The sequence below is a fragment of the Pestalotiopsis fici genome (assembly GCF_000516985.1).
Source record: "Pestalotiopsis fici W106-1 unplaced genomic scaffold PFICI_Scf_14, whole genome shotgun sequence".
Taxonomy (NCBI): Eukaryota; Fungi; Ascomycota; class Sordariomycetes; order Amphisphaeriales; family Sporocadaceae; genus Pestalotiopsis; species Pestalotiopsis fici.
The window spans coordinates 107503-122551 of NW_006917104.1; the positions used below are offsets into that span (position 1 = coordinate 107503).

Below are 15049 nucleotides of genomic sequence, written 5' to 3' on the forward strand. Positions count from 1 at the left end.
CTCCTTTATGCATTCATGGATCTTGTAGGTGATTCGGTTTACTTTCAAGCAGAGTCCTCGACCTCGCTTTCGTATCTCGGACATTGTCAAGATGTAAATCTATCACTGCTTACCTAGCCGATTGCGCCGGTACCGGTAAGTAATGAGAATTTCTCTCCAGGTTCCGATTAGGCAATTGCATCATACCGGTAATGGCCCGGGAAAGAATCCGTGCCAAATTGTGCCGCCGCGATGTAATCTTTCTGACTGCGCCTCTCAGCTGAATTCCTGATCATGCTGACAAGCCATTGTCTTGGCCGAGCGTGCTTATTTAGAGAATCCTAGAGTTTAGGTACAGCCTCAAACTTCCTGGTTAATATGTAAACCTGTCCTTGAATCCTTGAATATAACCAGGCCTTGTGAGCTTGAGGCGTTTGACGGCATGCTTCTCGAGGGTCAAGTCCGTTATAACCTCACAATGTTGCTAATAAAATGCGTAACAGAGTTTTTGGGTATCTATTGAATTTTCCCCAAGTCCACTACCAAAATCTCTCGACTATAAAAGCACAATTTTGTACATTAGGTAGTGTCTGCTCTATTCCGGGCAACCGTGCGCTCACTGGCAATCATGATATTATACCAGGAATCCTCTGATCTTGGCAAATTAACATGGAGGTAATCGAAGAATAGAGACCGCTTGGTGATCAGAGCACCTTTTCCCACGTATCATGTCTATATTGAACATGTTTCATGGTTAATGAATGCACAAGTGGTTGCATCACCATCAACCTTCATTTCATGTTAGCGTCTGCCAAGAGCACACCAGTAATGGATCCCCCCTAATAGACGATCTCAATCACATCAAGAGACTCCGGAATAAGTGAAAAACGGACAAACCGTCTAATCTGATGTCAGATGGCGGCCGGCTCTGGCTTTAACATTCGTAGAGGCTTGCCAAGGCTCAGCACCACGGCTCCTTCAAAAGTTCAGGTTCGCCTCAATCACTGCGCAAAAGGTTCCTATTCGATGATGCCGTCTCGCAACTATTGACATTTTCTCCAGCAACTCTACTTGGCGTCAGATCACACGACTTATACGACGTGATAAATCGTACCTAGGTCAAGACTACGCTTGATCAGTGTCAAGAATATCAAAGTATTAGCTCGAGTTTACTCGACTATAAGAACCCGAGTCTACTTTTCCTTCCAAAGGCCGTCTTCACTCTACTTTCAAGTCGACAAATACTTGGACAATTCAAAACCATACTACCTTCAAAATGTTCGCTATCAAGACTATTGGCCTGACTGCCATGCTCCTGGGCTTGTGCCAGGCTGCTCCCGCCGTGCAAGCTCGCCAGGATATTCAGCTTTTGTTTCTATGCAACGACCCGAACCAAGTTGACTGCCTAGACTTTCAAACGACTCCAGACCAATGCTGTGAGAATCCTCTCCATCACATTAGTTGACCTCTCTGCTGATACACGGTATAGCCAATATTCCAGGCGGGTACAACGACAATGTGAGCTCGCTCAACACATTTAGTGACTCGAGCATTTGCACATTTTACAAGTACTACAACTCTTGCTACCCTTTTTATGAATATCACTCTAATCTTTACTCTAGCAACCCGGATTGTGATGAGAGTGCAGGCTCCATCGCTCTTGGTGGCGCTCAGGACAGCCTCCCGACGGGCTTTGACAATACCCTGAGTTCACTCAAATGCCACATTTGCTTCCTTCCCGAGGGGTGCTCTTAGATATAATTTGGTTGGGTTGTTGCTGTTACTTCTACAAGTAATCATAGGTCAGCCTTTCTATCAAAGACAATATACTTTTTTGTCTCGTCAACCTTACTTTCAAATTTTACAAGGTGATTATGCTGGGTCAGCTCTAATAGATGGAGATCACGTCACCTTGACATTATTACAAAACAGACCGTCACGTCTTGACTCGCTGCAAAATTGACTCTTGTTCCATTATCGATTCTTGTACCTCGTGTACATCTAGTCCACCTTTTCCCCAGCCTTTTCGTGTGCCATGGCTACATCTAAAGTCTTGGTGGCTGGTTTAGCCAGTTTAAGCTTGAGTCGTCCTACAGCTTCCTGTATCTTTCGCCTAAGTTTTACCACACTAACCTCTGGTCCCTCGTCACCGCCAACAAATCTTCGGACAAGAATGTTATACAAGCCTCCGAATGCAAGTGCAATTGCTGTGCTTGTGAAGATGATGACATTGTAAGGCATGGAGAAATCCGGAGTAGGGAGATTGAGCAACAGACTCGTCGTCCTTAGGTTGCTCGTCTTCCCCGTGGGAGGGAGAATGGTGATGACGGCAGCAGCAACGTCAAAACCACGGTTAGCGTCTGGAGGATACTCGGTGTACCGTAGAATCGTCTTTTCAAAGTCATATGTCATGAAAACGGTACTGGCTGGTGGGATCCGCATCCTGAGCTCCAGCTGGGTCCCCCTCTCTCGGTCAAGAAAGGGCCGGTAGTAAATCTCTTGGATAACACTGTTTTCGTCAACTAGTGCTTTGCCCTTGTCTACGCCAGTCTTGTGAGAAATGCGGGCTTGTAGAGTATGCAGATATATCCGCATGAACCAGGGTAGACTCTCCAAGTAGACGAATTCAACCTCGGCATCTGGACTGGGGTTGGTAAAGATTGTCTGAACTCCGCCACGTTGCTGTCCGTGTCCGGTGAAACTTCTCTCGGCGTACAAGAAGGGGCGCTCGGGCTTGACATATTCTTCAGTGGCAGGCAGATTGGCGTCGTCGTCGTGCTGCATGTGGGGAAGGACAAGCTCAAAGTCGTCCTCTGGCGGCACAAAGTAGCATCTTTCAGTGTCCTTGACCTTGAGCTCAGTCACCCCAGAGGATGTAAAGACGTGGCGTTCATGGGGAGCCTGGACGCAGACAGGAGGCACATCAGGATTGGCCAGCGGACAGGTGCCCTTCATGGACTTGCCAAATACCTGCGAAATGGTCCAATCCTGAGGAGAAAGAGTTTCGGTTGGGAAACACGTATCTCTGGCATGATATTCCTTGCTTGTATCGCACTTGAGCTCGTGGCCGGGCGGCGGCCGAGGGATAGGATTGCCTGGCTGTGGTTAGTGGTAGTGCCAGGAGTAACACTGCTCGTCATCGTACCTCTTGGTCTTTTAGATCTTTCAATATCCAAGACCATGTCAATGGTTTGTTCAATCTCCAAGACACATTCTTGACCAGCCGGGCAAATTGGTCGTACATCAATCGCCATGCTCTGCCATGAGGCATCAAACAATTTGTGACCATCTAGTAGAGTGGAAATTCCAGCCTTGCCCTTGCACGGAAGAAGCTTCAAAAACGGAGTCAAGTTCTCGGTGCAAACAACCTCTCTGGGCAAGACGCCATGAAGTAGGTGCATATTGGCGAGCGTGGCATTGGGATGGTTGCCTTCGGGTCGAAAGGACATGACAGGCCGTATAGTCCTTGTCGAATCGATAAAGTTGAGCGAGGCGCAAAAGAGACCCGAGAGCGCATTGGTCAGGGTCAACCATTTGTGATCAGCTCTGCAAATTCCATTAGTCCATACACCAAGAACAGTCACGCATTGGTGCTCCTTACTCCTCGGTCGTCTCGGCTTCCAGCCACGCCCAAAGCTCGACACCCGTACCCCCTTCTTTGGTGCCATCCCACGGTCTTGCTCCCCATGTTTCCGCGTCCCATCGTCCGAGACTAAACCTCAGGTGTAGCTCTCGCGTGCCTGCATGCTGTAGGATCTGTCCTAGTGATCGAGGAAAGAATTGAAAGTTGTGCGCTTCAAACGCGGCGACAGAGGTATTCGACTTGAAGTTGAAACTGGCTAGGAGGGAGTTTTGCGGCAGAGGCTTCAGGACCAACTGCTCATGATAGTCGGAAGCGGCAGTGCATGTACAAAGCAGTAATGAGGACAAGAGAGTGAATAGAAAAGAATTCCAGGAATGCATCATTGTCGGCGAGGACGACCCAATCGAACCTGAAGTTCGAGCCCGTGTCTTGGACGATGGCCTGGAAATAGAGGTGACAGATGGCCCATGTCGTTGCGGATGCACTGAGATTGGAGACTTGCTGGGGCTACATTAGCTCGCCGCCATCGTGGCAGGACTGGCGCTGTGACGCACCAGGCACAGTTGAGAGGCTCCTTGGACGGGAACCCCTGGTACGCTGCCGCTCACTAATTGGCCCCCGCAAAAGAAGCTTCTCCAGGTACGTACATGTACCTGTAGCTCCAAGCTTGGGCGCCTCGTCAGCCTCTTCTGGAAGATACCTAGCGGCTAAAAACATTTGAAGACGCATCCACGATCCACCAACTCTACTGCAACGCAATCACACGACTTGACGATACATGATCTACACCACAGGCACCACAAGCCAAGTGTCGCCCCGGGAACTTTCAGAATACTCACAATCGACTCATCCACCCGACTGTCCTCCTAAACAAACCCTCCGGCGCAATCAGTGCTTGAACAACCACCACCCGCAAAGATGGCGGCAGAACAGCGCAAGCTCCTTGAGCAGCTGATGGGCAATCCCATTTCGTCTCGCGCATCTCAACTCTCTCTCACCGACCCCAAAGTTTGTCGCTCCTATCTTGTTGGGACGTGCCCGCACGATCTCTTTACCAACACAAAGCAAGATTTGGGCCCCTGTCCCAAGGTACATTCCGAGGGCCTCAAGACCGAGTACGAAAATCTTCCGCCGCAACAAAAGCAACGGCACAACTTTGAATGGGATTATATGCGCGACCTGCAAAAGTACATAGACGAATGTAACAGGCGCATCGACGCGGCGCAGCGAAGGCTCGAAAAGACACCAGACGAAATTAGGCAGACCAATGTTCTGCTCAAGTCTATTGCCGATCTGTCGGCAACCATCAACGTGGGACTGAGTGAGATTGAGGTCCTGGGCGACCTGGGCGAAGTGTCTCGTGCATACGACGAATTCTACAAGGTCCGACTGGCGGCGGCGCAAAAAGCAGAACGCGAGCGAGAACTCAAGGCCCTCAGTGATACAAGTGGTCCATCAGGTCACCAAAAGTTGCAAGTTTGCGACGTGTGTGGTGCCTATCTATCGAGACTAGACAATGACCGGCGCCTGGCTGACCACTTTTACGGTAAAATGCACTTGGGATACGCTCAGATGCGGCGAACCTTTGATGCTTTCCCCAAGGAGTTGCGCGGCGGACGACCACCACGGGGGCCTGGTATGGACGATGGTCCACGCGGCGATGATGGTGATTGGAAGGGGCCTCGAGGTCCGAGAAGAGGAGGATATGGTGGAGGTGGTGGCGGTGGTCGTGGAAGAGGATACCGTGGTGGTTGGTAGGCAAGACGGAAAAATCAGTCGGCACGCCGCTCTCGACTATCGAGAAAGCAATGACAGGATCTGCAACCAGCCAGAGAATTCTGGACAGCCTTGTGGCTCAACACATCCAAAATCAGTCTTGGGTTGCGGTAAGTTTTTGTGGATGCTGAACCAATCTCTGGACTAAAGTGTATTTAGCATTTCCACGGTGGGAATGCCATGCAAGAAATATCTTGGCTTTATGGCTTGCACGAGAATAAAGACTCCTCCCATGTGCTGTCATCTTGGGCAGAGATTGGTCTGGGGATTCTAGGGAGGAGGCTGCAGCCAAAGGCTTGAACAATGAAGAATTGCAAGGCCAGGACAAGGATGGATTCTCGAGTCAATCTCGCTCCAAGTAATAACCTCAACGGTCTGAGTTGGGAGGTCGAGGAGCCATCATCGTCAGCAGATTGCAGACTCCTCTGATTGCACTGAAAAGAACACACGAGTTCACGTACAGATCTTTTACCAGCAGATATGCAATCCCAAGAGGCATAAAGAATCCAAATATGCTTTCCAGACTCGTCCATGTCTTGATTATACAACTCGCTGTTATTGATCTAAAATCAATGCTTTCTGTATCATCGCTTGTGCTATCAAGTAAATACTCGTTGAATCACAATCCTCTACGTTACATTTAACCATTGTTGGAGAGTTGCAACATTCCCCATTGATATCCAAAATGTCCCAGCAGCACAGCTACACGACTCTCCTCTAGGTGGCATGAAAACATATTTCCCCGAGCATGTGTGGGCGCCAGGAAGACCAAGGTCCTTCACCGGTACCAATGCCAGGTAGCTCAACAAGATCCAGCCACCAAAGGATCACGGCCGACTTTTCAAGAAAAGAGGGCTCGCGACGAGACAAGTGTTTGAAGCTGAAAGTGTGACAAGCGCGATCCACCATCCTGTTATTCTAGGCGGGATGGGCATCTCGCTGGGTTTGCTCTTCGCGTTGAGCGTCGAGAGCAGCCATTTCATCATCCCATTGTCCTATGAGGGGAGAATTGAGACTAGGTGGAAGAAATGGGAGGTCAGTGGATTTGATAGCAGGGCCTTTGTCGGCAGTGTCGACCTTGGGTTGCGGCGGCAGAGATGGAAAGTCCTCGGGCTTTGGCGGAGAATCCACTGATTTGTTGGGCACGTTGCCATTGTTGGCGCGCTCAGTGCCTTGGTTGAAGGCTGACCTCGCACCCCGATCACCTCTTGCCGCGCCTCGACCTCTTCCCCTGCCCCGGCCGCGACCTTCACCACTGTTGGCATCTCTGGCGCTCTGACTTGATTGGTCACGGCTTTCATCCTGGTCGGCAAAACGACTGCCTCCGAGACCGCCTCGCCGCTCGCCGCGGACGCCACCCTGAGCACTTCGAAAGTTCCTCTTCTCGGGTTCGTCGGTGAGCATTTTTTGCTGATCCCAGAGACCCTGCGACTTGAGCTTCCTTTCGCGATTGCGCTGGCGCTCGTCCTCCAACTTTTTGCGGTCTTCATCGTTGCGCTTCTTGCGCTCAGCTTCCTCGGCCCTACGCTTGCGCGCCTCCTCCTCGCCCTTTTTCAGCGCGAGATCATGCGACTTTTCGTCCAGCGTGGCCTCCTGGAACTTGCGCGTGCGTTCCGCGTTTGCAATCCTCATATCCGCCATCTTCTGGTCGAGTTGGGCAGCAGACAGTTTGGTACGCGGGTTGGCGCCGCTGAGATGCCGATTGGGGCCTGCCGTGTTGGGCCCAGTCGTGGCAGCAGAAGGGCCTTTTGGCGCATTTGTCGGGGCAGCGCTGGCCGTTGCGACGGGTTGCGGCGTGCCATTTGTTGGTGATGTGTTTGATGTCGCGCTGCTTGCCTGAGTGGGCTCGGCTGCCTTGGTAGAGCTCGTTGCCGTCGCCGGTTTCGATGGGGACCGGTTCTTGTGGACGTTATGTCGCGATTGCGAGAGGGAGCCCGGTTTGCTGCGCGTAGAAGGCTGCTCTGGCTTGGGGACAGTTGTCGCAGGGGCGCTGGGTACGGGTTCTGCTTCTGGTGCCGTGGTCGGGGCTGGCGCAGGCTCTACATATGTCTGCTCCACGGGCTCAAAGTCGTCGGCAAAGAGATCGTCGTCGGTTCGACCGTTGAATTGATCGTCCATGGTCTCTGTTTTGGTTTCTTGTCGGTTTGATGATGCTCAACAAGCAAGAGATGTTCTAGCATGCATTGGTGAGCTAATGGATTCAAAGGCTGCTGTAATCAGACACGGCAATAATGAATAATAGTTTGTAAACAGATAGAAACAAGCAATGCCGTGACCTAGTCAAGAAATCCGGGACCTACGTAAAGGTATCAAGTTTGGAGCTCAGAGCAGTGTTGGGTTGATACCGTCAATGTGTCGCACGCCAAACGTTCTGACATAACCTTGGTGCAAGGGCCCAGGTGCCACCACATTGGTTAGTAGGGCAGGAGGCAAGGTTCAGCTTTCCTGGTCAGTGGCACTGGGCTGACACTGGGCTGAGTGCACCAGTAGGTCCCACCGTACCAGACGGGTGAATCGTAATGGAACCTCGACTGTAGCGTCCCGCAGAACAGCCGCAGCGTTGGGCTCAGGGCCATTGGTACCGGCATGGAATGGCACGGACACTAAAGCTCCCAGCAGCAGACGACTATGAGACCAGGGCTCCTATATGGTGAAACCACGGGCATCTAGTATCAACTCAATTAGGTCAGATATATACTCTGTCATTAGGCACTCTACCATTTGGCTTGACGCTTCACTTGCATGACTGCGATTCATTTGGCCCGAAACCCGCGACTTGACCCTCAGTAGGTACATGTGAGGATGGATTTGTTGCAGCAAAATGACACTGCTTGACAGTGAACACGATTGTCAGAACAAGGACCTTACTCTTCTGTAGCATGCCATTACCAGCAAAAGTCGACTCGCACATTCAACAACTTGTCCTAAAAGTTGAGCCCAGAGCGCAGCCAACTCCGGACTCTTTTTGTACGTGCATTTCAGTACCTGACAGAGTTGGATACCAAGTTCAGTACTCGTGCGCTTTGGTGGGATATGAACAAGCAAATTGATAGTATCGCGCCTCGAAACAGGTCTTGATTTTCTTGCAATGAGGTAAACATGTAATTTGTTGTAATCATCATTATACATACACCGGTCAACACCTGGGCGCACCACACGGACAAAGCCAAAAGAGTAGCGATATAACAAATGAGATTTAAATGTATACAAAGAAATTGCAAGAGACGAGACTGTAATGGGTTCGGTTCAATTGGCTACTCGGTTGCTTCAATTATTGCCCATGATTCGTGGAACAGCATGTCGATTTCGCGTCAAATAGTGTCGAAAGTTGTAATGGTGAAAGAGAAGATAAAGTAGATCTTGCAATGGCTAGCCATGTTCAATGCCATAGGAACCAAGGAGAGCATAAAAGGGTTCTTGACATTCGGAACAATTCACGGACGATCCCTTTTTGTGGGCAGTATCTACAACCCTCCGTATGCAGAAGCGTTTACCTGGTACGCGAGTGCAGATATGCCTGTATCTTTATTCTTGTCCAAAATAGACATGGACTGAGATGAAATTCTATATTTCTAAAAGTGACATTCGGGACCATGTGCAGTATTTTCCCACCAATGGTTCTTCCAAGGCAGGTGGAGTAACGCATCGACATCCATCAAATGTCTGTAGATCTGCAAGCGCATCATCGGGCCTATGCGATGCGACGCTGGAGTACGCATTGGTCGTGACTTTTGAGAGCCTCACAAGGGCTGGGTGGATTCATAGCGACAACCATGAACAAACAGTGAGACCAGCAATTTCTAGCTCTCACGTAGCTATTCTAGAACATTTCAGAGCAGTTCAAGGGGGTTGTTCTGTCAAGAAATGATAATACACGTCTAGTCCGTCGAGCTTATGTTTTGGCAAGAGTCTCAATGAACGAGTGACGTTTCATTAGCTGAAAGTTGGCCATCCCGCTCCTCATACTCATGCTGACTGCCCTCACTTGCTCCCAATCATATCTCTTGAGCTTGGTTGCGGCAGAAGCATACATATTGATGACTTTTGTCAAGACTTCATCATGACCCAAAACGGTAGAATGTTGGGAACATGTGTTCAGTGCAACATGACTTGATATGGCTAGATCTTGACCCTCGATACTACATCCAAATCCGGCAGAGGACACTGAATGGTGCCCACAATTTACCCGGAACTGAGGCAAGGAGCTCCGGACCCAAAACGGACTAGATATTGGGATCCCTGTGCTCACACAACTCTTGACAATCATCTTGATGGCCATCTCTGTAAAGATCAATGTGCAATGTGACAATGGGTCAAAGATGGCAGACAACAGAATCCAATATTGAGCAACACGGAAAACTTTTATTGACAATCGACAGACCAGACCGTGCACCTGGCTTTTGGGAAAGGGATTTGAGCGACCGGGAACGTGTCCATTGCTCTTATTCTCAAATGTGCTACAACTGGTTCCCAAGTCATCTTGCCCAATGATTTTCGTACAATTAGGGACAAGTCAAAAGAGCCAGAGTGTCTATAATGGTACCATGAAATCTCGGCGATTCATCAGCCCAGTACTTGCAGCTCGCGTCCTGGGAATGAGAATCTTGCGCCGATGATCCATATTAGCATTGATGGGTGTTCTGAGCCTACGACTGCATCCGGGGATGCGTGGGGGGATCCATATACTACCATTCAACCCATATAATTCACCAAACAGCTAGGTTTCCGAAGTTTATACCTAGAGGTACCTAGAGGCGGGGTATATTGGTTCGTCCCAGCTATATCATGATGGACTGGAGAGTAAGTGGTAAATGTAGCTTCCAGTCACCACGGGTCGGCGTTGAGATTACTACCGTTACCGAGTCTGTCAAGTACAAGTAACTTTGGCTACGGCATCGAATTCTCACGACGCATCCGGAATCAAACCAAAAAATGGCTGTATTCCTGACATTTCACGGAGAATTTACGGCAGGCATTCCCGACCAATCATGCAGGCTGTCGCGGTGCACTGAATGATATTGCCCTGGCTCAAGCCTATTGACCGACCTAGGCGAGACGGGAATCGGACTGGCAGATCTAATATGCGTAGAGTCCTGACCAGGGAGCTGGAGAGATCAACAGCCAAGCGAGAGCTGTTTGAATGCAGAAAAGGTTGCCGTAATCAATGTCGAGACAATGATTCTTGGCTGGCTTGGGAAATAAGCCGACATCAATCTAAAGCAGGTCCCACAGTGTCCATGCCTGTCCGGGCCGGGCTGCCGCTGCGAATCCCCTCCACACTGGGGCCCCAGTTCCTATATGGACGGCCGCCAGTCTCCCTGGGGGCGCGCCCGTCCTCCTAGGGTCAGCCCACCAGCCCAGCTTATCCAACGTCCAACACCTTGTCGTATTTAGACCCTGCACAACCCCGCGGGCGCTGCGCGTCTGCGTCTGGAGAGAGTGGGAGGAACGGAATCTGAATGGCCGAGCCAGGCAACACATTGTTACAAGCAGGTGATCAGACGACCGCCCAGAGAGCTGAGGTTTAGCTGCTGCTGCTGCTTGCTGGCCACGTACGGTACGCAAAAGGCCTCCCTTGGGTTACGGAGCAGATGCCCTTGGATTGTACTTGTCCCGCAAAGGGCAAAAGGCAGTCATGTCCACCGCAGAAGTGGTCGCAAGGCGCAGTGCTGCGCTCCCCGCACTCACACCCGTTGTGAGCGGCAGCAATGGCAGCATGTCGAAACCGTCGTCTACAACGTCGTCTTCTACGACAGCAAACTCTACTGCCCCTTCTACAGCCACTGTCACACTCGAAAAGCTACAGGCCAAATTTGCATCCTCGAGACAAAAGCGTGTAAGGAGTCCCGGCCTCAACAAGGACGAGAGGGAAGACCGCACCCCAAAGCAGCGGCAGCGCAGTTTTACAAAGACCATGGAACCCCCTGTCCTCTCCTTCTATGGCGAGAAGCCTGTCCCGCTACCCTCGCGATTTGGCCACCTCAAACGCAGGCTCGTAGCTGGACACGAATCCGCACTTGAAGCATCTTGGGCGCGCCTGCTGACGGCATTACGCGAGGAAATCAATCATATTGAAGCCAGAGGGACGGATCTTATTCCATCAATTGATTTTGGCGACATTAAAAGCTCGGCCACAGTCAGGAGTTTCAGCGACAAGGTCAAGCGTTATGGAATCGGCGTCGTACGAGGTGTGGTTGCCAAGCCCGACGCCGAAGCCTGGGTCGAGGAGACCAAAAAGTATCTGGAAACCAAGCACGAGTTCAAGCCGCCGCCGGCGCAAGACCCGACATGTTTTGACTTTTTCTGGTCGCCATGCCAGGTTCGCTCCCGGGCGCATCCAAACGTGCTCAGCGTGCAGAGGTTTGCCATGTCCATATGGGAGACTACCGACGACGACAGGCTGGCCACCAGGTTTCCCATTTGCTACGCAGATCGGATTCGCATAGATACAAACACGACGAGTGACTTGAATGTCGGCAGCGGCCCCAATGTGGAAGAGTCTCTGCCGCCCGCCAGCTCCACCTTGATTGCGCAGGTGGACAATGGAAGTCTGGAGCGATGGGAAGTCGACGGCTACGGCCATAGTGGGTGCTACGATGCCATCTGGAGAGGCGACTGGGAAGAGTACAACCCTTGGGACCCCACTGGCCGCATCAATGCCACGACTGATCTCTACAATGGAGCTGGTGCTTGCAGCATGTTTCGCATGTTTCAAGGTATTCTCGCCTTGACCACGGTGGAACCAGGCATGGTGAGGCTACTTCCATCACCAAAGCTGGCAACGGCATACTTTTTACTGCGTCCCTTTTTCAAACCAAAGTCTCCCGCTCCCGAGAATCATGGCGACACCGAGGCCTGGGAGGCGTACATGGATGCTTCCAACTGGCAGCTGGAAAAAGAGCAGACAACCATAATCCATGGAGCCGTTCCCGGCCATGCGCAACGCGTGACCGATACTTGGCATCCGCATTTGAGGTTGAATGCGAGCCTTGTAGCACCGCCAACGCTCAATCCTGGCGACTACATCATCTGGCACCCGGACCAGCCATACGCATTTGAAAAGCCCCCTCCAAGTCTTTCCATGCTGGTATATACTCCTGCCGCTCCACTCACCCAGACCAATGCGCTTTTCCTGGCTCGTCAACGGAAGGCCTTCCTCCGAGGTCATCCCGGTCCGGATTTTGACAGCACTGGAAGCGGTTTGGGAAGTGAAGCCCCACATACGGGACGCCTGGATGAAAAGGATATTGCCGACGTGGGAGGTCAAGAAGGACTACAAGCAATGGGTCTGGCGCCCTGGATCCTGGACAAGTCCATGGTGGAAGAGTCAAAAATGGGTACTCCAGCAGAGTCCAAGTCTGGCACGCCGACCGAGGAGATCAAGCCAGCCCTCCTAAATGGATATCTAAATGACAACAAATCCGAGGCCAAGATTTCGGCAACCGAAGCTGATGTCGCGCGAATTGCCAACATGGTCTTATTCCCCGAGAGATTTGACTTTTGGATGCCTAGCAGGGTGGCTACGCCATCAGTAGAAGGAGGCAAGGGTAAAGAGGCAGAGTTGAAGAAGACGTAGAGGGGTTGGGCAGATCCTCCTGCTCACGATAGACCATTTGGCAAGATGTAGTGAATGCTGCAGTAGATTTGCTCCAGAGTAGCTTCAATCTGTTCATGACGAGACTTTTTGCTATTTGGCTCGTCTCTTAACTCTTGTCATGTCAATCACACTTGAAATGTGGAGCGGAAAGAAATGATCAATGGATTTTTTACTTTTATTCCGCATCAAGAACAAGATCAATAGACTGCCAAGACTTTTTGTGGTCAAGTCACAACCTGCATACCAACCGTGAACCTCGGCATGGCCTCCTTTCAGCAAACGACATGAGCTCTCAATGAGAATAAAAGGCCTGTCACAATGCATTGGCCCATCTTCAAATAAATCAAGGAAAATTTGTAAACAGCCTTGATCTGCAGCTTGTCCTATGTCTTGAAAGTTTCAAGGCCGGATCCCCAAGTCTACAAGTGTACAGCATTCAGACCGAGCCCTAGAAGTCGTCACGTTTCTAGAACAACAAGGCATCAAAACGTCCTTCTTTTCAGGAATTTCCATTGCAATGCTCTTCTGCTTTCTTTCTTTTCCAGATAGTACATGATCGTTGAATCAAGTTCGATGGCTGGGCCATGATACATTCCCACTACGAAAACGAGGTAGAGTACATCATGGCATTGTCCCTGTTTCATCATGTCACCGCGTTACCATTTAAAAAGGATAAACTGTCAAGCCATTGGACATTGGGCTAGGCCGTCTATCCCGAATGCTCTGTACCGATGGGCGGTTACGTTACATGTGATTGAGGTGGCACCCGGCGACAGAAGCAACAAAGGGACGAGCTGCATCATTCCTCATTCGCCAGACTGTCAAAAGGCTCACGAATTTTCATGCTCATAGCATAAGATGTCCTGATGAAAAACAATCATGGCTGCCTGGACGTATACCAAACTAGTCCTTCTCAAAGTCCTTCTCGAATGTAACGGAAAAGGCTTGGCTTCTACATATCTCGTATTGATCTATAGCCCCTGGGCCTAGGTACCACATAGCGGACCGTGACTAATGTACTCTGGCCTTTGAGGCTTGGGAAACTAACGTCAAGTCGCTTAGCCAAGGGGATAGTCCACCTCTGGTGCAAAGTCAAATGCTCAGATAGTGGTGCGACTCTTGACGGTTCAGTCAATGCTCCCAAGTAAACTAATGACAAAAATGCCCGGCATCAGGTCTCTCTAAATGTCATCCTGGTATTCTGGCATGGGCTCATCATCATCAAAGGCGCCTGCGAAGGTGACGTGCTAGCCTAAAGTCGAATGGTCTTGTTTTGAACGGCATTTTGAGCCATTTTCACTTGGAGCTTCACTTCCCCGGATGCTGGTGCCAAAAAAAGGTATGAACAAGCTTTTTCGCACAGACCGTCGCTGACGATCCCCGGCACTGACGGCTCTTGGCGCTCATGGCGAGAGACGAAGCGGGACTCATCCTAGACCGGCTCTCTTCAAATACCATGTTAGTTTCATGGCTCCTTTACGACAGAACCAATAAAAACAGCCATTTGCCCCCTTCTTTCTCCATTGAAAACAACAATCCGTTGGATGCCTGAACTAGACATATTAGGGGTTCGGCTTTTGTATCTCAATCGCAAGCCCTATTGTGCTCAGCCATGTCCGTCCTGTCAAAGTGTTAGCAGTAGCATGGCCCTCATTTAAATGTTGCCCTCATGGATTTATCCCTTACTATTTAAGGTGGAAGCTATTGCCTTGATCTATTTTGAAGCACGTAACCATTCCACTACTCTTTACCATGGCACCTGTGATTCGTGACGCGGACATTGAACATTGGCTCTTGCTAATGGATCGATTCGATAACAGGCCACTCAGTCCGTCAAACGGTGATTCGGCTACAGAGCTGCTCGAATCTCATCGACCATTGCCTACAACATATCTGCTTGCTTTATCACAGGACCTCGCCGAGGATGGTGGACTTGACCAATCCAAACCAGCAGTTGGCGACACACCGGGAGAGGACTTTTACCGTGTAGGCAACGTCGGTCACTGTGAGAGCACAAGTATGGGATTCGCAGATTCTGTCATGACACCATTTACAGCACAGGTGAGTCTCTAGCCGCCCTCCAAGTTCTCAAGCGATTCCCAGTGTAACGTGCC

The 15049-nt window shown here is 50.5% G+C and overlaps 6 protein-coding genes across 6 annotated transcripts; 4 read left to right on the forward strand and 2 right to left on the reverse strand.

Annotated features, from left to right (window-relative positions):
- Positions 1 to 1255: 1255 nt before the first annotated feature.
- Positions 1256 to 1734, forward strand: PFICI_14858 (uncharacterized protein; the record flags this gene model as incomplete). Its single annotated transcript, XM_007843439.1, has 2 exons — positions 1256 to 1415; positions 1469 to 1734. 2 exons carry the CDS (start codon positions 1256 to 1258, stop codon positions 1732 to 1734), a joined length of 426 nt encoding a protein of 141 aa, XP_007841630.1.
- Positions 1735 to 1980: 246 nt separating this feature from the next.
- On the reverse strand, positions 1981 to 3945 carry PFICI_14859 (uncharacterized protein; the record flags this gene model as incomplete). The annotated part of the gene is made up of 3 exons (XM_007843440.1): positions 1981 to 3074; positions 3125 to 3525; positions 3581 to 3945. The coding sequence occupies 3 exons, from the start codon at positions 3943 to 3945 to the stop codon at positions 1981 to 1983; spliced, it is 1860 nt and encodes a 619-aa protein (XP_007841631.1).
- A 535-nt stretch (positions 3946 to 4480) lies between these two features.
- PFICI_14860 (uncharacterized protein) lies at positions 4481 to 5320 on the forward strand (the record flags this gene model as incomplete). The annotated part of the gene is made up of 1 exon (XM_007843441.1): positions 4481 to 5320. One exon carries the CDS (start codon positions 4481 to 4483, stop codon positions 5318 to 5320), a length of 840 nt encoding a protein of 279 aa, XP_007841632.1.
- A 936-nt stretch (positions 5321 to 6256) lies between these two features.
- Positions 6257 to 7456, reverse strand: PFICI_14861 (uncharacterized protein; the record flags this gene model as incomplete). The annotated part of the gene is made up of 1 exon (XM_007843442.1): positions 6257 to 7456. One exon carries the CDS (start codon positions 7454 to 7456, stop codon positions 6257 to 6259), a length of 1200 nt encoding a protein of 399 aa, XP_007841633.1.
- Positions 7457 to 10973: 3517 nt separating this feature from the next.
- PFICI_14862 (uncharacterized protein) lies at positions 10974 to 12914 on the forward strand (the record flags this gene model as incomplete). The annotated part of the gene is made up of 1 exon (XM_007843443.1): positions 10974 to 12914. The coding sequence occupies one exon, from the start codon at positions 10974 to 10976 to the stop codon at positions 12912 to 12914; it is 1941 nt and encodes a 646-aa protein (XP_007841634.1).
- A 1773-nt stretch (positions 12915 to 14687) lies between these two features.
- On the forward strand, positions 14688 to 15008 carry PFICI_14863 (uncharacterized protein; the record flags this gene model as incomplete). The annotated part of the gene is made up of 1 exon (XM_007843444.1): positions 14688 to 15008. One exon carries the CDS (start codon positions 14688 to 14690, stop codon positions 15006 to 15008), a length of 321 nt encoding a protein of 106 aa, XP_007841635.1.
- Between the last annotated feature and the right edge of the window lie 41 nt (positions 15009 to 15049).